Genomic DNA, 26,355 nt, shown 5'->3' with positions numbered 1-26,355 from the left:
TTTGCGATTTAAAAAAAAAAGTGCTTACAGGCAACAATGTAGGCGATCATGAGCCCCCTGAAAGGAGAGAGTAAAGAAGACTTTGCGTTCTGCGACAGCGGCTCAGAAAAGTCCTCCAAATGTCCGCCGTAGCAACTCCGACCAGTGGTAACTAACGGTTATGAATGGAGTCGCTAGGAAGGCACGGACAGCCGCAAAACAGCTGAAGGACGTTTGCAAGGTCAGGCCTCTGAACCTGTTGATTTAGCTGTGGCGAGAACTTAGAAGAAAGTAGGCTGCTTCTGACTTAAAGAGCCTGCTCCCTCCCCACCCCATTCCTTTCTCTTTTCCAGCCCAATTTAGCGCCCCTCCCCCACTTTACTTTTCCTCTCTCCATCTTTCTCAAACATTTTCCGTCCTCAATCTCTTCACTGCTCGTTTTGTTTTCCATTTTTTGGATCTATTTCCTGTATTTTCAGTTTTTGTCACCTACATAGCGCCCAACTGGCGATAAAGTAAACAAAACAAAAAACCGTGTTCCCTTGGGTCAAAAATTATTGCAGGTTACACAGGGTTAAAGCACAGTTTGATTTTTTTTTTTAATCACAATTGAAAAGATTAAAAAGAATGAAGTTACAATGAGTTTGAGTGTAACAACAGGCTTTTGTTTCACAAAATGAATCTTATTGGTTCGTGATGAACTGCCAACATTCAGTTTTAAAGTAGTCTTAGATCTCTAGCTTTTAAACTGTAACAGAAATGCAGACGCACATACCTAATTGAAATGCTAGAGTGATGGGAAGGAAATGTGAATAAATTTTTGTCCCCCTAAGGTTCCAGACTGTGTAGTTAGATGTGTAGCATCTTCTCAGTTTGCATTCCCTCTGTGAGTATTACCTACCATTTACACCCCATGGCTCTGGGGCCAGGCTGCCTGGATTGAAATCCTAACTCCATCCCTGGCCAAGTATCTGACTCCTAAAGCAAGCTAATTAACCCTCTCCATGCAGTGATAAAAATAGTACCTGTTGTGCTTATTAGAAGAGATCATCTCTGTAAGATGATTAGCACAGTGGCACAGAAAAAGTGCTGGATAAGTGTAACTGTGATAAATCTAGGAACAATCTGAATTAAGAGTTAATAAAAATTAACAATAGCCTCTATGATTTTAGTGCATGTGTTTTATTTTGAGACTGCCAATATAATTGCCACAAGAATTTTGCTAAAATGAATAACCACACTTCAAAGAAGTTGGATCACACAAACATTGCAAGAAAAAAACCAAACGCTTCTCCCGTGACCCAATTACTTCAAAACACATTTCCTTTCAGTGTTCCTTTCTGATTTGTTTCACGTTTGTGCATGTATTTAAATTGTGCAATAATACAGATTAAATTTTGTATTCTGATTTTCTTTCCATATAACTTTTTTCAATGTTTCTCACATAGTCTTCAAATTATCACTTTAACTCACGTGGTGTATATGTATATATATGTACATATGTATATAGAACCTTTTTTTAAATGTTTATGTTTGAGAGAGAGAGAGAGAGAGAGATACAGAGTGTGAGTGGGGGAGGGGCAGACGGGGAGGGAGACACAGAGAGAGAGAGAGAGAGAGAGAGAGAGAGATACAGAGTGTGAGTGGGGGAGGGGCAGACGGGGAGGGAGACACAGAATCCAAAGCAGGCTCCAGGCTCCGAGCTGTCAGCATAGAGCCGGTCAAGGAGCTTGAACCCATAAACTGTGAGATCGTGACCTGAGCTGAAGTCAGATGCTTAAGGGACTGAGCCATCCAGGCGCCCCTGTATATACAACCTTGTAATGACAGCTATTCAGTTATTTTGCCCTGTAAAGCCTCAATTTGGTCTTTGAATAATGAAGTTTACTTTTTACATTAATTCCAGAATTGGACTCTTGGTAGATTTATATGCTTGTCGTGATGTAAGAGTGGTTTAAGGGCCTTGGTGATAAGTCGTGTCATTAGGTATCTGTAGATGCAACCTAAACGTGAGACATTTCAAGCCGTTAAGCGATCTCTAAGCAACAGCATGGTGACGTGCCACACATCCATAGATAAGGCCAGTAAGGAGAAAAAGAATCTAATTGGATGTAGGCCATTTATTATACTTCTGAGACAGCAAAAGCAAGATCAGCATGTTTATCAGTTCCCTGCCTCCCTAGGCCCACGGGACATCCCTAGTCCCAGAGATCACTAACCATAGGTGTCATGAGTGATGGGGTCACTGCATTGACAAGCCAGCTTTAAACTTCAGCTGAGCAGTTTCATAGACTTACACAGAGACCTGCAGCTATATATACCCTAAGGTGGCGAGCAGAGAGGGCAGGGGGCAAGGTGAAAAGCATTAGTCTCCACTAAAACTAGGGATATGGAAGAGAAACACCTTTTTTAAAATTTTTTTTAATGTTTATTTTTGAGAGAGAGAGTTGGGGAGGGGCAGAGAGAGAGGAGACAGAGTCCGAAGCAGGCTCCAGGCTCTGAGCTGTCAGCACAGACCCTGATGCAGGGCTCAAACTCACGATCCATGAGATCATGACCTGAACTGAAGTCATACATTTAACCAGCGGAGCCACCCAGGCGCCCCGAAGAGAAACACCTTTGTGGGAGTCTTCCACAAGATAGGGACCATCGCTGCAGAAGGGTTCTCAGGCATTCTGCCCCTGCAGTCAAGCCTTGCCTACATGGCTAGATGGAGACATGCAAAGTTGGCAGGGGGCCTTGGAGGAGAGCTGTCCTATTCAAAAAGAGATATTTGAAAGATCTTAAATGGTCAAAGAGCTGTCTGGGGATGTTCTTTTTTTTTTTTAATAGATTCTATTTATTAGAGTTTTGTTTTGTTTATTTTTTGAGGTTTTCTTTTTTTTTTTTAAAGTAACCTCTGCACCCAATGTGGAGCTCAAACTCACAACCCCAAGATCTGGAGTCACACACTCCACTGACTGAGCCAGCCAGGTACCCTTGTTTTGTTTTCTTTTTAAGGGCAGAGGCCTAATGTGATAGGAATCTAGGCTTTAGATTTTCTATAGGTCCTAAAGAGCCAGCACCAGTAATTTTGGAAATAAAGTGTCTGTATGATACAAAATAAGCTACAGGTAACTATTCACAATGTACCATAGATATACATAAAAATAAACCTATAATTTTAGACTTTTTTAAAGTAGACATTTATATTGGGGTGCCTGGGTGGCTCAGTGGTTAAGCGTCTGACTTCGGCTCAGGTCATGATCTCATGGTTCGTGAGTTCGAGCCCCACGTCGGGCTCTGTGCTGACAGCTGGGAGCCTGGAGCCTGCTTCAGATTCTGTGTCTCCCTCTCTCTCTGTGTCTCAGCTGGGCTGGGTGCTAAAAGGCCTCGCAGAGAGGTGCCGGTTCAACCAAGACCTGGAGGAAGTGGAGGACTGAGCCGGGGAAGAGTGGGGGAAGGTTAAGGCCCTGAGGCAGGAGTGTGCTTGATCTGTTAGAACAGGGAAAGAGACCCAAGCAGCAGGGGGAGCCCTCGGAAGGAAGGTGAGAATGACAGGAGAGGAGAGAAGTGGCTGCAGGCTTGTAGCCCACACTAAAGAGAATTCTTACCCTGAAGGCTTCCTGGAGGAGGAGGTGCGAGTCTTGAAAGAGGGCCTGGCCAGTTAAGAAGATGGGGAAGAGCATTCCAGACAGTGGGGTGGTAGCTAGCCATGGGCCTGGATAGCTGGGGGTGGGATGTGCATGTGAGGAAGGAGAGCAGTGAAAGATGAGGTCGAACAGGTCAGTAGGACCTGAATAATCCTGGACCACCACACACACTATGCAGAGGCTACTCTAAAAGGAGAGTTAGCGGGCGCCTGAGTGGCTCAGTTGGGTGAGCATCCGACTTTGGCTCAGGTCATTATCTTGTGCCTCTGTCCCCCTCTCTCTCTGCGCCTCCCCTGCTTACGTGCTCTCTCTCAAAAAATAAATAAAAAACATTTTAAAATATAATAAAAATAAATAAAAGAGTTACCGTTTTGCTTCAGACAATAGATCTCAGCCCTGCTGTGTCACTCCTGGTGCTTGCACCCCACAGCCTTTAACATAATCTCTGGTGGCAGGAATCAGGCATTAGGTTTGTGTCTGTGGTTTGTCTTCCAGATTAAATGCTCAGCCACAATTAAGAAGTGCTCGTCTTGATAAATACTACGCAAAGTGACCTAAAGAGTCATTGCAATCCCTATCAAAATCCCAATGGGCGTTTTGTTGAATTTAAAAAAATCCTAGGGGCGCCTGAGTGGCTCAGTCTGTTAAGCATCTGACTTCAGCTCAGGTCACGATCTCATGGTTCATCAGTTCGAGTCCCGCGTTGGGCTCTGTGCTTACAGCTCAGAGCCTGGAGCCTGCTTTGGATTCTGTGTCTCCCTCTCTCTCTGCCCCTCCCCTGCTCATGCTCTCTCTCTCTCTCTCAAAAATAAATAAATATTAAAAAAAAATTTTTTTTAATCCTAAAATTCATATCAGATCTCACAGAACCCCTGAACAGCCAAAGCAATCTTGGGAAATGAAGAACAAAATTGGAGGGCTCACACTTTCAGATATTAACAACGAACTACAAAACTACAGTAATCAAAACAGTGTGGTATTGGTATAAAGACAGACTTATACATGGAACAGAGAGCCCAGAAATAAACTCTCACATAAATGGTCAATTAACTTTTGACAAGGAGGCCAAGACCCTTTAATGGGGAAAGAGCTGTTTTTTCAACAAATGGTGCTGGGAAAACTGGATATCCACATGCATAAGAATGAAGTTGGACCCTTACTTATACCTCATGAAAAATGAAACTCAAAGTGGATCAAAGATCCAAACTTATGAGCCAAAACCATAAAACTCATAAAACATAGGGGAAAATCTTTGTGACATTGCATTTGGCAGTGATATCTTGTATCTGACAACAAAAGCACAGACAACAAAAAAAAAATAGATAAATTGGTTCTTCATCAGAATTAATGTTGTGCATCGAAAGACACCATCAAGAGAGTAAAAAGCCACAGGGGAAGATATTTTTGCAAATTATATCTGATAAGGGACTAATATTCAGAATATATAAAGAACAACAACTCAATCACAAAAAGCAAAAACAAACAAACAAAAAACCATGGGGCCCCTGGCTTGCTCAGTTGGTAGAGCATGCAACTCTTGATCTTGGGGTTGTGAGTTAGTCTCCCAAAAAGCCAACTCAAAAATGGGCAAAGGACTTGAAAAAGACATTTCTCCAAGGAAGATATACTAATGTCCGATAAGCACATAAAAAGATGCTCAACATCCTTAATCATTAGGGTAATGCAAATCAAAACCATGATGAGATACCACTTCACATCCATGAGGGTGGCTATTATTAAAGCAACAGAGGGGCGCTTGGTTGGCTCTGTCGGTTAGGCATCCAACTTTGGCTCAAGTCATGATCTCACGGTTCATGGGTTCAAGTCCCATTTTGGGCTCTGTGCAGACAGCTCAGAGCCTGGACCCGCCTTTGGATTCTGTGTCTCCGTCTCTCTCTGCCCCTGCCCGGCTTGCACTCTGTCTTTCTCTCAAGAAATAAAATAAAATAAACATTAAAAAAAAAAAAAGCAGAAAATAACCAGTGTTGGTGAGGGATACTGTGAAACCAGAACCCTACTACATCACCAGTTGGAATGTAAAATGATGCAGCTGCTGTGGAATACAGTTTGTCAATTCCTCTAAAAGTTAAAACGTAGAATGATGATATAACCCAGCAATTCCACTCCTACGATATACCCAAAAGAATTGAAAGCAGGGACTGAACAGATACTAGTATGACAATGGCCATAGATGCTTTATCCACAAGAGCCAAAAGGTAGAAAAAATTTAGATGTCCACCAACGAATGAGTGAATGTCATATTTACATACAATGGAATATTATTCAGCCATAAAAAGGAATAACGTACACCTGCTACAACATGGATGAACTTGAAAAACATTATGCTAAGTGAAATAAGCCAGTTGCAAAAGGACAAACATTTGTGCAATTATGCTGTATAAAGTCCCCAGACTAGGCAAATTCATAGATTAAAAGATAGAAGAGAGGTTACCAAGGCTGGGGGGAAGGGGAGGAGAAGGTGTTTAATGGGCACAGAGTTTCTATTTAGGAGGATGAAAAAATATTGGAAATACTGGCGATGGTTACACAGCATTATGAATGTACTTAATACCACTCTAAATACTATTTTTTCACTCATTTTTCTTTACTATTCCTTTTTTTATCTCATTTTCATTTTTTTCTTTACTTTTTTCTCATTTCTTCCTTTTAATTTTTTTCTCATCTTCTCCTTTTACTTAGTTTGTTAGTGTTCAGTTTTGTTTATTTGTATGCTCCTCTAGCATTGTGTTTTGATTCCATTACAAAGATCAGCTGATCAGGTGGACTCTGGAATTTTCTTTTGAGGTGACGTGGGCCAAGCTTCTCACCAACTTCTCCCAATTTTAAGTTGGCCTTGGGATACCTTGACTCCAAAGTCAACAGTAAGTCCAACATGCCCCCGGGCCTCTCTGCTGTCTCTGCTCACGAGGATCCATATGGCCAGCCACCAGCTCTCAAGACCATCACCAAAGGTTAACTTGGCCAAGCTGAAGTTGGCTCGACGCATCCTGCCTTAGGAAAGAGGTGGTCATTAAAATCATTGACAAGACTTAGCAGAACTCCTCCAAACTCAAGAGACTATCCTGTGAATAAGAATCAGGAAGGCCGTGAACCATCCCAAAACAATTATTTGAAGTGATCCAGACTCTGCCTTGTCCTGGAATACTCTAGTGAAAGAGAGGAACTTGAGTTCCTACTGGCTCACGGCAGTCTGCAAGAAAAGAAGGCCGCAGGCAAATTCCATCAGATAATGTCTGTGGGGTATGGTCACCAGGAGTGTGTTGTCCGTAGATTTAAAGGCATGTTCTTGGATGCTGACGTGGTAAGTTTGAAGACTTTGGCTGCAGTCACAATTCACCTTTGGCAACAAGCTGGGTGTCTCCTTTGGCAGCCCCCTCTCCGTGCTGCCCCGGAACCCCTCCAGGGCCAGATAAGATGGAACCGTGGTGGGTGTGTGGAATCTGAGGGTGTTCTGTAGACACTGGTCAGCGGACCCCTGCCTCCAAGGAGTACTCAGTGGAATAGACCATATCCCCTTTTACATATGCAGGAAATGTGAAAAACTGCTCAAGAAATCTCTCATTGTCAGTCTCAGCAAGAGAGCACTTTAGAGCCCAAGATCTATGGATGAATACAGGTCATGGAGATGAACTAGAAAACCCTTAGGCGGAGCCACTCCCTGACTACAACGAAGCCTGGGTGAGTTGATCGTGCCCGGGACTCACACAAAGAAGAGATCAAGACTCGCTGATGGGCCGTAAGCACAAGGAAGCAATGACCTCCTGTTTGCTCCTGAGTTACGAGGGAGTCGAGCTGGAGGGCCATGTCGTGGCCCAGAAACCCCAGGCTTCGGCTGAGCTAACCAACAGCAGCATGCTTTTCTCATCTCACCAGGTACAGCGTGGAGTCTGCAACACGGAGCGAGGTAGCCGTGAACTGGCTGTTCTCACCTCTGATTCCTGCTCTAAGAGCGCTCAGAGGAGCAACACAGAACACGGGCCACCTGACAACGGTCAGGTGTCAGGGTGGAAGTTCCACCAGTCCCCCACCCTGCCTGGAGAGGAAGAGACCACCCTCACCTTCAGAAACAGTGGCCCCTCCACCAGCACAAATCAACTTCTGAATTCCCTGCTTTGGGAGGAGGCTGGCCTCGGCCAGGCCTCCGTGCACAAGGGCAGAGACAGCCTCACCCTGCCAGAGTCTGGGGCCTCCACAGCCTGTGCTCCCCTCCACACTCCACCTCTGCACCCCAGTCTCCCAACAAGGCCGCACCCACAGGGACCCAAGTGCCACGGCCCAGTCAGGCCTCAGGGCTGTGCCCCCCAGACCTCTCAGGTGCCCCAGCCCAGCACAGACTCCCAATTGTGTCCCTTTGGCCACTTCTTCCGTCCACACATCAGAAGCAGTGGCAAAGCCACAGAGGGAACCAATTTCCTCCGGGGTGTGGCCGGAGGAAACCCGATCTCCCTTGGCAACTTCCCACAGATGAGCCATTCCGGAGGCAGGGGGCGGCAGGGGACCACTGAGAACTTCTTCAGCCGGTTCAGGTTCAAGTTTATACTGAGACATCTGTGTTTCAGGTTTGCCAGAAGGAACCTGAAAGCAAACACTGATAGGAGACACTCAGACCTCACAGACTGAGAGCAGAAACGGTGATAAAGGAGACCTGTGGGGAGGCCAAGCCGTGCTCATTACACTTGACACGGGGTAGAAAGAACGTGAACTTCATGCAGCCCAGTGAGAAGGTGCAGGAGACCGGCCAGGGGCTGCACACAGAGAGTGGCCAGTAGGAGCCGAGGAAGAAATTTGCCCCGCTGTGTGTGCAGCGTACTCCGGCCGAGGGGATTTTGCACGGTGGATAGAAGGGTCCACGCGCTCACAGCCATCTCTCAGTGGAGTTCCACTTAAGTGGACAGCAGCACCTCTGCGGCATTCAAAAGCATCGCTTCCAAAACCACGCAGCTTAACCTTTAAAAGGCTGCCAGGAGCCTCCAGGGAGACAAGGGGAGGGGCGGGCACCGGCCCCCCCACCTGGGCAAGACCTCGGAGGCCCTGTGGACTTCTTTGTGCCGGAGCCGCCAAAGCTCTGCAGCGCTTGGCCCGCGGTTCTCGTGTGCTCATGGGGGAGGCCAGTTGGTGTTTCCACAGGGCAGTTTGGCAGGGCGTCAGAACCCTTAATGGGTTCTTCTGGGAAAAATCTCCCGGGTGACTTTCACCGAGGGCCTCACTAGCATTAGCGCAAAGTCTGCTGCCAAAAATACTTCGGAGTTTATCATAAGAAAGCTCGGCTGCCCCTGATATATGCACGCTTAATGCCGCTTGTGTTTTCGGATGCTCCTTCTGGCCGCGAGTTGGGGGATGGGTGGGGTAAGCATTAGACTCCCTTGTGCTTGGACAGTGGCTTTAACCTCAGGGACTGGAAGTGAAGGAGGCAGCAAGCAGAAAATCAGCCTTTGTGTCATTGGCTGCTGTGCGACCTTCTCTCATTTGTAATTTTCTTCATTCTACACAATTTATTCCAGAACGCAGAGACAGGAGGATGCTTTCCCAGCTCGTTTTATGTGCCGGCATAATGCTGATACAGGAAAAAAAAACCAAAACAAAACAAGACAGTATGAGGAAGGGAAGTTACAAAATAAAGATGGATGAAAAATCCCTCAAAATATAACTCACAGTCCAGTCATGTATTTAAAAAAAGAGAAACATTTCATCAAGTTCAAGTCAAAATTAATAAGGAATGCAAGGTTGGTTTAACAATCGAAAATCAATTCATGTAAGCTCTCTTGAAAAGATTAAAGGGGAAACATATGATCATCCCAATCCCAACAGAGACATTAAAAAAAGCTTTTGATGAAATTCTACATCCATTTATGAAAACAAGTTTTGCCAAACTACAAATAGGAAGAAACCTCCTTAACCCACTAAAACATGTATATCCATCAAAATAAGCCAGCTGCAGTGAACATATCACATTTGATGGTGAAACACTGAACACGTTACCTTTAAGGAACCATATACTATTCCTGGCCATTATTATACTCAGGTCCTGGCTAGTGCAGAAAGGCAAGGAAAAGAAAGATTTGCGGAATGCAAAGGACTAAGTAAAACTATCATCATTCATAGACTATTGTTTGATAAATAGAAAACCCCAAATCGTTTACTGAAAAGTAATTAAAACTTAAGAGATCTATCAAGGCTGCTGGATAAAGAGTCAATAGACAACAATCAATTCCCTTTCTCTGTACCAGTTACAAAAGGATGAACAATGCAAAATTTTTAAAGACTTCATCTATAACATAATAAAAAAATTATAAAGATACTTAGAAATAAATCCCCTTAAGGGGCTCCTGGGTGTCTCAGTCAGTTAGGCATCGGACTCTTGATCTCAGCACAGGTGTTGATCTCAGGACGGTGTGTTCAAGCCCCGAGTTGGGCTCTGTGCTGGGCATGAAGCCTACTTAAAAAAAAAAAAAAAATACACATAAGATGTGTAGACCTTTAATGGAGAAAATTGGACAACTCTCTGAAAACATTAAAGAAAACTAATTGAAAAAGATATGAGTCATGAATAGTGAAACTCTGTCACAAAAATATCTGCTTCTCCTCCCCCACCCAACTGATGTGGCTTTTCAATGCAATTCTAAGAAAAATTCAAGAATTTTCTTTTGTGGAACATGACTCATGGATGTTAGAGTTTAGAGGGAAGAGCAAAGTGTCAGAACAACGCTTTGTGAAGATGAACAAAATAGGTAGGATTTAATAATTAAGACAGTGTGACATGAGTGGAGGGATAAACAAAGGGAGAGTCCAAAAAAACGATTATATAATTGCACCTTGTGTTTTCTTTTTTTATTTTATTTAAAAATTTTTTTAATGTTTTTATTATTTTTGAGAGAGAGAGAGACAGAGTGTGAGCAGGGGAGACACAGAATTGGAAGCAGGCTCCAGGCTCTGAGCTGTCAGCACAGAGCCCAATGCCGGATTCAAACTCACAAACCTGAGTCAAATCTGATCATGACCTGAGTCAAATTTGGATGCTTAACCGACTGAGCCACCCAGGTGCGCCACACCTGGTGTTTTCTTTTTTTTTTTTTAGAATTTTCTTTTTTTTCAACGTTTATTTATTTTTGGGACAGAGAGAGACAGAGCATGAACGGGGGAGGGGCAGAGAGAGAGGGAGACACAGAATCGGAAACAGGCTCCAGGCTCCGAGCCATCAGCCCAGAGCCCAACGCGGGGCTCGAACTCACGGAGCGCGAGATCCTGACCTGGCTGAAGTCGGACGCTTAACCGACTGCGCCACCCAGGTGCGCCACACCTGGTGTTTTCTTAAACACACTCTAATCAGCCTTTGTCCCCCACCACTGTACTGAAACTTCTCTCTCCAAGTTGTCAGTGATCTTGACAATGACCAAGATCCAATCGATAACTCTCAGTCCTCCTCCGCCCTGACATGCTTTCTCACTTGATGTGCTTTCTGGACACCACATTCTCTTGGTTTTTCTCTTACTCAATGACCACTTCTTCTCTGTCTCCTACGCTCATTCTTCCTCTCCTTTCCAAGCTCTTAATGTTGCGATTTCCCATGGCTTAGTCTTCAATCCTCTTTCTTCATCTATATACACTCAGTTTCTAGAGTCACCCAGTCCGAGGGTTCTAAATACTATCTCTCTGTTCATGAGTACCACATTAATGTACCCCGCCCAAACTAGACTTGATATCCAAGTGCCTATTTGACATCTCACTTGGATGTCTGATATCTCAAAACTCACATGTCCAGAACTAAACTTCTGATCTTTGCTCCCCGCCAAACCTACTCCACCAGTGGGCCTCCCAGTGACTCAGGCCAACACTCTTGGAATTATCCCGACTCCTCTCTTTCCTTCACATCCCATGTAGAATCTTTGAGGGACTACTGTTGACTTTACCTTCAAAATATATCCAGAATCTGAGGTACTTCTCACTACTACCACCTGAGTTTGAGACACCCCGTAAGTTCTTCCCTGGATTATAATTATGGTAAAGATTCTGCTTCCAACCTTGTTTCCCTGCAATCTATTTTCAACACAGCAACAAGAGTGATCCCTTTAAAAAGTAGTGGTATCTTGGCAGATCGCACTCAAAACTCTTCAGTGGTTCTGTTTCACTCCCATTTAACCCCAAATGCCTCTGTGCAAGGTCTTGTCCGGTTTCCATCTTCTATTCCGTGGCCTCTTCTGCTCCTCTGCTCTGGCCACACTGGCTCCTTGGTGTTCTTCACACCTGCCAGGGAAGCTCACTCTTGAGGGTCTCTGTATTGGATGCAGCTCTTAGGGGGTCTTCCTGATCAGCTCTTTCACCTCCTTCAAGCTTTTACTCAAGTGCCGTCTTCTCAAAGAGACCTGCCCTGTGTTCCCTACTTACCATTGCAGGTCACCTCTTCTACCCCACATACCCACGACTGCCCATCTCAGCAATCAGAAAGAATGAAACCTTGCCATTTGCAACAAGACGGATGCTGAGTGAAGTAAGGCAGTCAGAGGAAGAGAAGTATCATATGATTTCACTCATATGTGGAATTTGAGAAACAAAACAGATGAACATAGGGGAAGGGAAGGAAAAATAAGATAAACACAGAGAGGGAGGCAAAGCATAAGGGACTCTTAAATACAGAGAACAAACTGAGGGTTGCTGGAGGGGTTTGTGGGGGGTTGGGCTACATGGGGGATGGGCATCAAGGAGGGCATTTGTTGGGATGAGCACTGGGTGTTATATGTAAGTGATAAATCACTAAATTCTACTCCTGACATCATTATTACATTATATGTTAATTAACTTGGATTCAAATTAAAAAAAAAAAAAAGACTTACCATCTCTTTTGCTCTTTTTAAAAATTGCACTTATCAGGGCATCTGGGTGGCTGAGTTGGTTGAACGTTCGACTCTTTATTTCAGCTCAGGTCATGATCTCCTGGTTCCTGAGATCGAGCCCCATGTCGGGCTCTGTGCTGAGAGCACTGAGCCTGCTTGGGATTTTGTCTCTCCCTCTCATGCTCTCGCTCTCTCACTCTCAAAAATAAATAAATAAACTTAAAAAAATTTTTTTAATTGCACTTATAATCTAAAATCTTTTAATAGACTATAGAATTCACTTATTATATATGGTATTGTCTGCAATGCCCTACCAGAATGTAATGCAAGGATGGGGATTCTTGTTTGTTCTGTTGACTAATGTCTTTCAAGAACCTAAAACAGTGCCTTGCTCATAGTGGGCACTCAGTAACTATTTGAATGAATGAATGGGGAAGATAGGATATAATGGAATCAAGGGAGTCACAAAGGTAAGGATAATGTTCTATTTATTTAAAAAAAATCTTTAATGTCCACTTATTTATTTTGAGAGAGAGAGAGGGCATGAGTGGGGAGGGGCAGAGAGAGAGAGGGAGAGAGAGAGAATCCCACACAGGCTCTGCACTGCCAGCAAAGAGCCTGGAGTAGGGCTCTAACTCATGAGCTGTGAGATCATGCCTGAGCCGAAGTCAATTTAACCAACTGAGCCACCCAGGCACCCTGGTAATGTTCTATTTCTTAAACTGGTGGTAGTTTCATAAATGTGCCCTTTATTTTTAAAATTTTACATATATATGAGTGTATGTATGTATATTGATCTGTAATCAATATTTAACAATATAGTAAAAAAAAAAAAAAAAGAACTTGGTTGTCCAAATTGATTCACTTCCTAAGGGCTCCAGAAAGCTGGGTTTTCACTGTACCTAGTATATTATTATCACTGGACAGAGACATCAATATATCCATTGTCTTTTCTTTCTTTTTGTTCCTTGGAACAAGGCACCGTGGCTCTAGCCTCTGGTCAGAGGAGGGCAACTCAAGAGAACATGCTTTGAAAAGAGTTCTTAACATTAGATAATAAAACAGCACAGCGTACCTTCCCTTTCCCCTTTTCCTGATTTTTAAAAAATGTTTATTTTTGAGAGAGAGACAGAGACAGAGATAGAGCGCAAGTGGGGGAGGGGCAGAGGGAGAAGGAGACACAGAATCCCAAGCAGGCTCAGCCTGGGAGCTGTCAGCACAGAGCCCCACACAGGGCTCGAACCCACGCACCTCAAGATCATGACCCGGAGGAGTCAGAGGCCCTTCTTTTCCTGATTTCTTATAATGACTACAATGCCCAAATGTCTCAGCTACAGGTCCACACGGATACTGGCCCTCACCCCATATTTCCCTACTGGAACACTTGAGGGCTTCCCCAGCTGAGAAAGCACTCACTGTCCTGAAGCTGCCTTTTGCCTTTGTACCCCACAGTGCATTTCCCATCACCTGGAAATTTAAAAACTAAAAACCAAAAAAAAGCCGGGCCAGTGCGTTTTGTTAACATTAGCTTTTTGTCTTTTACTTGGAAATTCATTGATTACACCATGAAAAAATTTTCAAGGAGAAAATTTAAAAACCAAGGGATTTACACGAAAAAGACAAGCAAATATTTTTTTAAATGTAGTTTTATGCAAAAACAAGCTAAAATGAAAAAAAAAACAAGCTAAAGTGTTTTAGGGCCTATCTTTCCCATCTCTTGAATGGTTATATGTTGTATTGTTAGACGTTTCAAGTCAGTAACTTTCTAAATCCTGAATTTGTCAGTTCTTCTGGGCACCTGGCTCCATGAAAGTTTTTTTTTTTTTAATATTGTTTCTTTTTTTTTTAATGTTTATTTGAGACAGAGAGAGACAGAGCATGAACGGGGGAGGGGCAGAGAGAGAGGGAGACACAGAATCGGAAACAGGCTCCAGGCTCTGAGCCATCAGCCCAGAGCCCGACGCGGGGCTCGAACTCACGGACCGCGAGATCGTGACCTGAGCTGAAGTCGGACGCTTAACCGACTGAGCCACCCAGGCGCCCAATACTGTTTATTTTTGAGAGAGATAGAGTGCTAGCAGGGAAGTGGCAGAGAGAGGGAGACACAGAATCCAAAGCAGGCTCCAGGCTCCAAGCTTCAGCACAGAGCCGGATCCGGGGGCTTGAACTCACGAACAGTGAGATCATGACCTGATCTGAAGTTGGACACCCAACCAACTGAGTCATCCACGAAAGTTTCTTTTAAATGAAGAGTTGGAGGTAGTGGTGGGCGGGGGAGGTGGGGTACCTGGGGCTCGGTGGGTTAAGCCTCTGACTCTTAATTTCAGCTCAGGTCATTATCTCACGGTTTGTGGGACAGAGCGCCTCCCGCCCCGCTTGGAGCGTGGAATCAGGTTGGGATTCTTTCTCTCCCCCTCTGTCCCTTCCCCATTTGTGCTCTGTCTCAAAAATAAACATTTAAAAATATATAAAAACATAAATGAAGAGTGGAAAATTAACTCCTCATATCACCAGAAAATGCTGTTCCAGTTCTTTGAACAATTAATCCAATGTGAATCACAACCTCATTCTGTGTATCTGTAGAGCTGCGGTGACGTTGGATTTGTTCCCCTGGCGAAAGGGCTCAAATTGAATACGCACGTAGTTTTGTGCCTTTGCCCTAACTGAGAACTAGTTAGGGTGGTTGCAGCACGTGTTCAGAACGTATTTTTGCTTTTTAAAGAGAAGACGCCTTTTTCATTGCCGATGAACTGTACCTAGAGATGGGAGAGGAGACGTGAGAGGTCTCAATATACTGCCTACAGTCCAGGTTTCTCGGTTTACATATATACACAAAAAGGAATCCCCACTGATTTCCGTGCCCTGCAGAGACCTCTCTGGATTTCCTGAAAATGGTCTCTTGAGAAAGAATTGGGGAGCGAGCCAAGAGCGGAGAGGAACTCATTTAAATTCCCAGCTCCTTCCCTTTCCAGTTCCACGCTGCACCCTCGCTCGCAACCGAGGGTGCAGAGGCTGGAGAGCCGGACGGCTGCCTCCTACACGGCAGGTGCGGCTCACAGCTCAGCCCCGCCCCCAGAACCAATGGCCAATGGGAACCATCCGGCCCCAGAGCGCGACCAATGGGAGCTGGCGGGCGGAGGCGCGCCGCCATTTAAGGAGCCGCGGGGCGGGGTCTGGGTGAGTGTGCGTCGGGAGTGTGGCTGCGGTTGGGTTTTGTGACCATGTCTCTGCAGGTAAGTCGAAGGCCGTGAGGGAGGGTTTGTCCCCCCCGCCCCCCCCGAGGGAATCGCTACGGTGGGGCGTGTGGCAAGCGTGACGCTCCTGGCCGGCGGGCCGCTCGGACCTGGAACTTGGCACAGTTGCTGCCTGCAGTGCTCTTGCCCCCGTTTCCTCCCCTTCCCTCATCCCCGCTCCCGCCCGCCCCGAATTGTCCGTTGTGACCCCGAGGACACTCCCACCTGCTTCGCGAGCGTCCACTTAGGACAGTGGGGACCGCACCGGTGCCATCTATGGATGGCGAGCCGGGGCTCCCTATGGCAACCCTTGCGAACCCCGGGGATTGGTTAAACGCCAAGTAGGCTCACGTTCCCAGGAGGGCAGACACCGAGTTGCTCCGGGAGGACCAGGCGGCCCTGCCCCTCCAGTTCTTCCCATCTGAGAAATGGAGGCGAGGGCGGCTGGGGTCCCACCCGCACCGCCTCGCTCCTTGGTACGGCCAGGGGCCTCTCTCAGGCAAAAGTTGTTTTGGGCAGCAGAGAGCTGTAAAACTACAATAAAAAATACTGTTTTGCTGATATGCGAAAAAAGTAAATGTTCAGGGTGGGAACTTTGGGGAAAGAGAACTAATGTAAATAAAGGCCATCAGGAATTCCTTCACCCAAATGACAACCACTGCTAACACGATGGATTCGTTTCTAGTATGTGTGAAAAATGTGTACGTGTATATATATATGCCTGTACGTGCTTGCACATACAGGTGCATGTATACATAGATACATGTGCATGGTATAAGTGTGTATATACACACACTGATTCGATTATACTCTTATGTGTATACAGTTTTGTTCCTGTACCTATCACTGTATTCTGAGCCCCCTTCCAAGCCCCTGTCCGTCCTTCGGGTGCTGATCCCTCGGGCTTGGGCTAAGCGCCATGTCCTCTGGGAAGGCTTCTTCCACGCCCGCTGACACTCTGTCCTCTGTGTCCCCAGAGTGCCTGCAGCTCCTCCACTATAGCAAGTATCACGTGATCACTGTTGACTTGCTCATCTCCCACTGGAGCCCGAGCTCCTTGGGCGCCGGCTGCCCTGTTTCGTCCCCATGTGCCTGGCAAAGGCCTGGCGCATCATAGGTGTTCAGTACATGCATTAAGTAGTATGATCCAAGTGATGAGCTCTGGCTGGGCAGAGTCAACAGAATGAAATCAAGAATATGTGCTTTCTTAATGGCATTTAATCTTAACACCTTCCCCCTGAGGTTAAGGTGCGGGGAGGGCGGAGTCTGAATCACAAGAACTTTGTTGCTAGCATAGAGTCCCATGGCATTGTCTCTCAAAGCTAGAATTCAAACCCAAGATCCTGATGTGAGGCCAGTGCTCTTCCCACTTGAGCTCCTCATGGTTGCACTGGGAAGGGCCCCATAGAGAGGGTACATGGGAGCCACACCATGGAGCAGGAATGTATCAAGTTGTGGCCCCACAAAATGGCACGCTGGATGGAAAGAATGATCTTGGTCCCTGCTCTGGAATGGGCTTCTCTACCCTGGAAGGGAGAAGAAAGGGGGATCCTTGAAGATGTGTGTGAAACTGTGTCAGGGGCTGACCTCTTGTAAAGAGGGCCAAGCGTTTCATTAGGTTATCAAATGGTTCCATGTTCCCCCACATTATGAGGAATGCTTTTCCAGAAGTTCCTTCCTGGAAGGCAGGGACCTAGCATGGTTGTTGAGAATCCTTAGAATTCTCCTCAAGGCTTGGCTTGCCAAGGGGAATTGGGTTTCTGTCACTGGGAAAGGGCATAAGACCTTACAGCAAGCAAATCTGGAGGCAAAGATCCCTATGCCTCTGAATAGCCCTGCCTGGCCCTTAGGAAGCCGTGGGCACTTATGGAGCATTTTCATTTTGTCCTGATTATAGACACAAGAGGGGCACACTATAGAACATTTGGAGAGTATAGAAAGTGGTAAAACACCAGAAAACTTACCAATAATCAGAGGCAATTACTGTTTGCATATTTTAGTATACTTCTTGCTGGTCTTTATTTTTTCTACATGGCTTATAAAGCTGAGTGTATAAAGACAATTTGGTATTATTTGTTAAATCAACATATTTTTCATTGTGAATAAGTTTTCTCTAGCATTAGGTGTTTTTTTTTCCCCACAAAGAGACTTAAAATAATAATGGTAGCCTTTGTTAAACACTCACCATGTCCCAGGCACTATTTAAAATATTTTATATGTGTTGGGACGCCTAAGTGACTCAGTTGATTAAGCGTCCAACTGTTGACTTTCTCTCAGGTCATGTCTCATGGTTCGTGACTTTGAGCCCCACGTCGGCTCTGCACTGACAGTGTGTGGCCTACTTGGGATTCTCTCTCTCCTCTCCACACCCCCCCCCAAGTAAATAAATAAACTTAAGTAACTGTTTTACATGTGTTAACCTGATTAATCTTGCCAACAACCTTGTGGATAGGTAGTATTATTGTCCCATATTCTGGCTGAGAAAACAGACACAGGTTAAATAACTTCCAAGGACACATAGCTCTTAAGAGGTGAAGCTGAGATTCTAATTGGGGCAGTCTGGCTCTGGAGCCAGTGTTTTGTTTTTGTTTTTGTTTTTGTTTTTTGGGAGAGAGAGTGCACGTGAGCAGTAGAGGGAGAGAGAATCCTAAGCAGGCCCTGTGTTCAGCACGGAGCCCGATGTGGGGCCTGATCTTACGACCCTGAGATCATGACCTGAGCCAAAATCAAGAGTCAGATACTCAACTGACTGAGTCATCCAGGCACCCCTAAAGCCTGTGTTCTTAACCATGACATTGTTGAAAGCAGTTGGCAACTTCCTAGAAAGAAACTTGGAAAGAGAAGGCAGGGTGTATGACCCTTGTCACATGCACCCATGCTTCTTAGACCCTTGTAGGGATTAATTAGGAGGCTGGGCCATTTTCCAGGTTATTTAGGTTGGAGAACCCAGTCTCTCTGATTTACAAGTGATTTTTGTTCACGACGAAACAACTGTCCTAGTTGTGCTACTGTTCTGTCTTTGGCGCTGGAGGAAACTTTATCCAGCACCTCTGCTGAGATCACTGAGGTTCTGACATTACATTGGGGCTATCCACTTTCTGTACTGGGACTTTGGATATTTGGATCAAAGGCAGCTCTGCATTGGAGAAAGAAAATGGGGGTGGGGGTGGAATGCCTTCTTGAGCTTTTCTTGTTTGATACCCAGGCCGGTGACATTTCCTGCTTATCCCTGATTTATTTTTTTAACGTTTATTTATTTTTGAGACAGGGAGAGACAGAGCATGAACAGGGGAGGGTCAGAGAGAGGGAGACACAGAATCTGAAACAGGCTCCAGGCTCTGAGCTGTCAGCCCAGAGCCCGACGCGGGGCTCGAACTCACGGACTGTGAGATCATGACCTGAGCCGAAGTCGGCCGTTCAACCGACTGAGCCACCCAGGCGCCCCTGCTTATCCCTGATTTAAATAACACAAGATAAAATAACGTTTATTTATTTTTTTTAAAGAATAGAAAAATTCTATTAAGGAAATAGTTGCCAGAGCCCTTTTTAGAGAAACGAAGAGGTTATAAGACAAGGGATAAAGCTAAGAGCACATAGGGGCCTCCTGGCTGGCTCAGTCTGTGGTGCGGGCAGCTCTTGATCTCAGGGTCATGGGTTCGAGTCCCACACTGGGGGCAGAGATTACTTAAGTAAAATATAAAACAAAATCTTTTTAAAAATCCTGGGAGCCCATAGACATTCCTCTGTGCAGAATATGTCAACGGGGAGCTGCTGGCCAGCCTGACGATCTTTGGGAGTTGGGCAAAGAGGAACCAGGTGGTGAAAGCGCTAGACAAAGACTGGTTGGTAGCAAAGCTATTGCAAATGGCAAAGGGTGGATTGAGGAAGGAGAGGGGGAAGCGTCCATGAGGGGGATCAACAAAGCTGCACTAAGTGTAATGTTGTTTTTAAAAAGTTATATTTGTATGCTTTAAACTTACAAGAAATGTGGGTTGAAATTTCTCTTGATCGATTTTTTTTGCCACCTTTTGACCACATTCATCCATTTTCCCCACCCTTCATCCCCACCTGTGGTAACTGCCAATCTGTCCTCCTTTTCCCTAAGTTTAGTGACCTTAGATTCCACATACAAGTGAGGTCCTTTAGTATTTGTTGGCCTCTGTCTGACTTCACCTCACATAATGCCCTCAGGGCTCATCCTTGTTGCTGCTCATGGCAGGATCTCCTTCCCTTTTATGGCTGAATGATATTCCAGGATGTGTGTGTAAGTGTCTGTATAATATTTTCCTTATCCATTCATCCATCATTGTGATGAGGGACCATAAGGCAAGCTGAGGGTCAAGCACAAGCTAGCACAACCCACCCCCCCTTGCCACTCCAGGTGGGATATGTGTGACATTCCTCAGACACTCCTGGCTGCCCAAGAACAAAGGAAAGGACAGAAGATAAATGGTTAGACTGATAGAGTCTCCCTCAATTTACAAATATTTTAGTAGTAATATCACAAGAAAAAGGCAATCTTATCAGTAGCCTAAAGTCCAGGGACTGCCTACTTTCCTAATGTTAATGCTTTGCTAGAGGGAAACACAACCTTAGCTTGACAATAGCTAGGCCTCCAGTGATCTATGAGTCTTCTTTAGCATCTGGAAATCCCTTTGCTGACAGCTCAGAGCCCGGAGCCTGCTTCTGGATTCTGCGTCTCCCTCTTTCTCTGCCCCTCCCCTGTTCGCACTTGTCTGCCTCTCGAAAAAAAATAAACATTAAAAAAAAAAAAACACTTCCTCTTGACTTTACCTCCCCCATCTCCATAGTGTATAACCAGTCACTGTTCACAACCCCAGTGCTGCTCTTTCTGCCCACAGGTCCTGTCCCCGTGCTTTAATAATAATCACCCTTTTGCGCCTCTTCAAGAATTCCTTCTCGGCCATCGGTTCTGAACCCCCTCCATCACCCCAAAACCTCATTGATAGGACACCCAACTTGTACTTTCCATGTCTTGACTCTTGTGAAGAGCAAAAACCAAAACCACTGGGCGTGACCGTGGGGGTGCCAGCATCGCTGTGAGACGGGTTTTGCTTCCACCCAGAGGTAGAATTGCTGGATCACGTGGGAGCTGGATTTTTAATTTGTTGTTTTCCACTGTGGCTGCACCAGTTTCTGTTCCCACCCATAGCGCGGGAGGGTTCCCTTTTCTCCAAGGTCTCACCAACACTATTTCTTGTCTTTTGATTTTAACCGTCCTAATAAGAGTGAGGTCATATCTCATAGTGGCTTTGATGTGCATTTCCTGGTGATGAGTGATGTTGAGCACCTTTCCATGTGTCTGTTGGCCATCTCTATGTCTTATTTATTTTTTCTTAATTTATAAGGATGTATTGGATTTTTTTCAGAAAAATTCTCTAAACTACATAACTAAGTTCTACACAGACAAGCTCTCATTCTTCATTTAGCCTTGATTTTCTTAGTTTTCATGTTTCTGATCATCTGCCATCTTTTTTTTTTGTTATTGTCTCCATTTTATTTATTTATTTTTAACTTATTTATTTAAATTCAAGTTAATTAACATAATTTTTTTCATCCACTGTCTTTTAAACCATTTGGCATTTTGTTTTTTCTGCGTTCCCCAAGCATTATTCAGCAACTGGGCTGCGGCCCTTCTCACTGGTGACCTCTTCTTTTCAAGAGACAGGCACTTATTTACAACGGTTCTGTCGGTTCTGGGACCATACGAAGAATTCTGTCTAAAGGCTTTCCCTGCTTGTTGTCTTGAATCTCTCAGATCCTGATCTTCCAGCCTTAGAGCAAGTAGCTTTCATTCTAGACTGTACTTTTTAGGCTTTCTCTTCAGCTTTCTGGGAATCGTTTCTTTTTTTGTATTTTTCATTTTTCTTCTGCAAATGAGCTTCTTTCAACTTTCCTGATGACTTCTTTATGTTGTCTGGCCAGCTGTAGTTAACTTGTCTGGAATGTTATCTGGGAGGGGTTTTCTTTTTCTTTTTCTTTTTGCCTTCTTCTGAAGCCCTTTATCAGTGCGCACCCCTGACGCCCCACCTGAAGCCCAACCACCGCTCCTCTTCTCAGCCTTCCCCAAAAGGGAGCTCCACTTGCTACCCTGCTGCTGGGCTGCGCCTCCTTCTCCTCCCCCAGGGGGTGCTCCGCTTCCCCTACCATCCCACCCCCCACCCCCAGGTGATGCCCTGCTTCTGGGTCCTCCCCCAGAGGGTGCTCTGTGCTCCACCTCCTACGCTGGGCGGGCTGGCTCTCCACCCACATCACTAGTGACGAGGTGCGAGAGGATCTGTGCAGATCGGACCCTCTCCATTTGCCTTCCTTTCCCATTTTGTTTAATTGATTTTTTTAAAGCTATCGAGTGGTATGAGTTCTTTATATTTTTTAAATATTAAGCATTTTTTATTTTATTTCATTTTTGCATTATTTTTTATTTTTTTTCAATATATGAAATTTATTATCAAATTGGTTTCCATACAACACCCAGTGCTCATCCCAAAAGGTGCCCTCCTCAATACCCATCACCCACCCTCCCCTCCCCTCCCTCCCACCCCCCCATCAATCCTCAGTTTGTTCTCATTTTTTTTTTTAATTTTTTTTCAACATTTATTTATTTTTGGGACAGAGAGAGACAGAGCATGAACGGGGGAGGGGCAGAGAGAGAGGGAGACACAGAATCGGAAACAGGCTCCAGGCTCTGAGCCATCAGCCCAGAGCCCGACGCGGGGCTCGAACTCACGGACCGCGAGATCGTGACCTGGCTGAAGTCGGACGCTTAACCGACTGCGCCACCCAGGCGCCCCTGTTCTCATTTTTTAAGAGTCTCTTATGCTTTGGCTCTCTCCCACTCTAACCTCTTTTTTTTTTTCCTTCCCCTCTCCCATGGGTTTCTGTTAAGTTTCTCAGGATCCACATAAGAGTGAAACCATATGGTATCTGTCTTTCTCTGTATGGCTTATTTCACTTAGCATCACACTCTCCAGTTCCATCCACGTTGCTACAAAAGGCCATATTTCGTTCTTTCTCATTGCCACGTAGTACTCCATTGTGTACATAAACCACAATTTCTTTATCCATTCATCAGTTGATGGGCATTTAGGCTCTTTCCATAATTTGGCTATTGTTGAGAGTGCTGCTATAAACATTGGGGTACAAGTGCCCCTATGCATCAGTACTCCTGTATCCTTGGGTAAATTCCTAGCAGTGCTACTGCTGGGTCATAGGGTAGATCTATTTTAAATTTTCTGAGGAACCTCCACACTTTTCCAGAGTGGCTGTACCAATTTGCATTCCCACCAACAGTATTAAGCACTTTTTAAAGATACATGATTTGCAAATATTTTTTCCCATTCCATAGGTTGCTTTTTCATTTTGTTGATGCTTTTCTTTACCTTGTAGAAACTTTTCAGTGTGACGGAGTCTCACGTCTTTATTTTTGTTTTAGTTGCCCTTGCTTCTGGTGTCAGATCCGATCATTGCCGAGACCAGTGTCTGCCCCCTATATTTTCTCTCTAGGAGTTTTATGGTCTAAACCAAAGGTCTTACTTGACCTTACTTTAAATCCACTTTGGGTCGTGCATAGTGTCAGATAGTGGTCCAGTTTCATTCTTCTGTATGTGGCAGTCAAGTGGTCCCAGCACCATTTGGTGAGGAGAGTGACCTTTCCCCCATTCTACATTCTTGGCTCTTTGTCAAAAATTAATTGACCGTATACGCATGCTTTTATTTCTGGGCTCTCTGTTCTGTTTCATTGATCTGTTTGTTTTTAGGCCAGTACCATACTGTTTTGATTACTCTAGCTTTGTAATATACAGTAGTTGCAAGTCAGGAAGTGTGATGACTCCAGCTTTGTTTTTCTTTCTCAAGGTTGCTTTCACTGTTCTATACAAACTTTAAGGTTGTTTTTTTTTTTTTTTTTTCTGTGTAAACTGTGCCATTAGAATGTTGATAGGGATTGGCTTCGACAAATCTGTAGATTGCTTTAGGTGGTAGGGACATTTAAACAAAATTATTTCTTCCAATTCATGAGCATAGAATAGCTTTCCATTTATTTGTGTCTTCTTCAGTTTTTAGAATTTTCAGTATTAAGAATTTTTAGTATTGGGGCGCCTGGGTGGCTCAGTCAGTTAGGCATCCAACTTTGGCACAGGTCATGACCTCAGGGTTTGTGAGTTCGAGCTCCACATCGGGCTCTGAGCTGACAACTTGGAGGCTGGAGCCTGCTTCAGATTCTGTGTCTCTCTCTGTCTGTTCCCTGATTATGCATGCTCTCTCTCTCTCTCTCTCTCTCTCTCTCTCTCTCAAAAATAAATAAATGAACATTAAAAAAAAGAATGCTCATAATTAAGAATTTTATATAGTTGTCCCTATCTTTTCTGTTTATCAGGTACCAGGAGAGGTATCTGTAAACGATAGTTCTGGTGGAGCCAGACTGTAATGGTTCCAATTCTGTTTGAAAGCTTCCTCTTTCTTTTTGAGTTCCCGGTGTTTGGTGGTAGATGCCCCCAAGATAGATGGGCCTGCCGAAAGTTAGTGAATGCACCATGCACCTTTTTTTCCTTTTGTTCTAGGCTGATTTTGATAGAATCGCCGAAGATGTGAAGAAGATGAAAACACGGCCAAATGACGGAGAACTGAAAGAACTCTATGGGCTCTACAAACAATCTGTAGTTGGCGACATTAATATTGGTATTTCATATATATGTATATGTATGTTAATATTTTTAAATAATATATTTAAAAATAATGATAAGTTTCATTTGAACAATGTTTGTTAGAAGTATAGAGTGAAAAATAACCTTGAAAATGTATCTGTCCTTCTTTTGGCAGAGTGTCCAGGAATATTAGATTTAAAAGGCAAGGCTAAATGGGAAGCATGGAACCTCCAAAAAGGTTGTTAATTCTTTAATAAGTGAAATAAACTTTCTTAACTGCCCGATACATCAGTGAGATAATCTGTCTTGTCTTTCTAGGGTTATCGAAGGAAGATGCCATGAGTGCGTACATTGCTAAAGCAAAAGAGCTGATAGAAAAATACGGAATTTAAAATTCGGCTATGAGAAAGTTTTTCTTTTGAAACCTTCATAACGCTATCATGACCTAACATCTGGATAAGAAATGCACGGTTAACTCTACATGTCGTGAATATTTTTGCCATTAACATGAATTGTAATCCTTAATTAGTGGTACACTGAAACTGTGTTATGTAATGAAATTTTACTTGCCTAAACCAGATGATTGTAAAAGTTCTTTTAAAAAAATTTTTTTGCTCCAGTAGTATGTGCACAAAAACATTAACAATTTTTTTTTTTGGCTTACCAGTTTTTCTACAGAGAGTTAACATTATTGGTGTATAATCAAAACAGTTTATTAAGAACGAGTAACAAGGTTTTTCCTTTGTTGCACCGTGTAGCTTTGGGATTCTCACTGACCTGGGGCCTTCGTCAACCATAGACATCTGTGGTTCTTGTCCTTACTCTGTAATTCTTTACTAGGTGACTGAGGCAAATTATGTAACCTCGCTAATCAGCCTCCTCTATAGAGTAGGGGGAAAATCAGTCTCACAGGGTTGTAAGAACTGAATGAGGAAACTGTAATCATCATATTTTAGTTTAAAGCACACGTTCTGAAAAGCCTAACAACAAATAAGCTAAAAATTTTAAAAAGAAACTTATGAGTCGATGACTATTCAAAGAAAGAAAAAAACTACCAACTATTTTTTCTCTAAATTTCTACATTTAAGACAAACCAAAAAATCAAATGTAGTATCTAGTGATAATAAACCTACAACTACTCCGCCTCTTAAGCTCAATTTGTATCGTAGTGAAAATGCAGAGTCTGGAATATCATATTGGCCTAATCCTCAGTCTTTCTTGTGGGCACACAGCTTCCCTGGAGGAAGGTGGCTTTCTTTTAGCAGTTCTCGAATCTGTCTGAGATTGCATAGGATAAACATCATCAAAACCAGTGTAACTCTATTCCCTGGATAAGGGTGTGCATTTGGTATGCTATGACCAGTGAGGGACAGTTCATTTCATGTGACTTTAAAAAAAAAAACAAGAAAACAAACAACCTAGGTTGACTAGATGAATTTCCAGGGAAGTGAAAAAGCCAGTCTCAAAAGATTACGCTGTGTATGATTCCATTTATGTAACGTTCTTGAAATGGCAGACATAGAGGACGGAATAGTGATTGCCACAGAGGATGGAATAGGGAGGTAGGTGTGGCTTTAAAGAACAGCAGAAGGGATCCTGTGGGGATGGAATGTTCTGTCCCTCAACTCACAGTGAACATCTAGCTGTAACATTACACTGAGTTTTGCACATGTTACCACTGGGGGCAACGGGGTAGATCTGTATTATTTCTCACAATAACATGTGAATATACAGTTATCTCAAAATAACAAGTTTAATGAAAAAAAGAATCTAGTCGATTCCTATTCCGGAAAATTTTGGAAAGTAGAGATGATTCTCATCTCTACTAAATCTTCCCTAAAGATAGTCAGGAGTCTTCGATGATGACGTCAGCGTCCAAATCCAAGAAAATGAAGACGTCAGCAACAACGGGGCCGCTCCTTCTAATCGAGGGCCTGGAAGCTCCCAGAGCTATTCCCATGTGACTTCGCCTTCACCGGGAGGAGAGGCGGCCGAGAAG

General features: G+C 44.2%; 1 protein-coding gene across 2 annotated transcripts; it reads left to right on the top strand.

Annotated features, from left to right (window-relative positions):
* Positions 1–160: 160 nt before the first annotated feature.
* Positions 161–24,748, top strand: ACBD7 (acyl-CoA binding domain containing 7). Of its 2 annotated transcripts, none has more exons than XM_047067323.1 (4): positions 161–220; positions 24,273–24,390; positions 24,532–24,594; positions 24,675–24,748. In XM_047067323.1, exons 1-4 carry the CDS (start codon positions 161–163, stop codon positions 24,746–24,748), a joined length of 315 nt encoding a protein of 104 aa, XP_046923279.1. The 2 variants fall into 2 exon arrangements, with proteins under 2 accessions (XP_046923279.1, XP_046923280.1); XM_047067324.1 differs by lacking the exon at positions 161–220 and adding an exon at positions 15,682–15,693.
* The last annotated feature ends 1,607 nt before the right edge of the window (positions 24,749–26,355 follow it).

This window comes from Lynx rufus, unplaced genomic scaffold, assembly GCF_022079265.1.
Source record: "Lynx rufus isolate CCGP_SWC_20201006 ecotype Redwood Valley unplaced genomic scaffold, mLynRuf1.p SCAF_7, whole genome shotgun sequence".
Lineage (NCBI taxonomy): Eukaryota > Metazoa > Chordata > Mammalia > Carnivora > Felidae > Lynx > Lynx rufus.
The sequence above is the reverse complement of the archived record's forward strand: the minus strand, read 5'-3'. Positions and strand labels throughout refer to the sequence as shown.

Bases quoted from the DNA above. Each gene is read 5' to 3' on its own strand.
- ACBD7 (XM_047067323.1), top strand. From the start codon at position 161: ATGAATGGAGTCGCTAGGAAGGCACGGACAGCCGCAAAACAGCTGAAG. The intron at 221-24,272 runs GTCAGGCCTCTG...CTTTTGTTCTAG, and splicing joins AGCTGAAGGACGTTTGCAAG to GCTGATTTTGATAGAATCGC. The intron at 24,391-24,531 runs GTATTTCATATA...TTCTTTTGGCAG, and splicing joins AGTTGGCGACATTAATATTG to AGTGTCCAGGAATATTAGAT.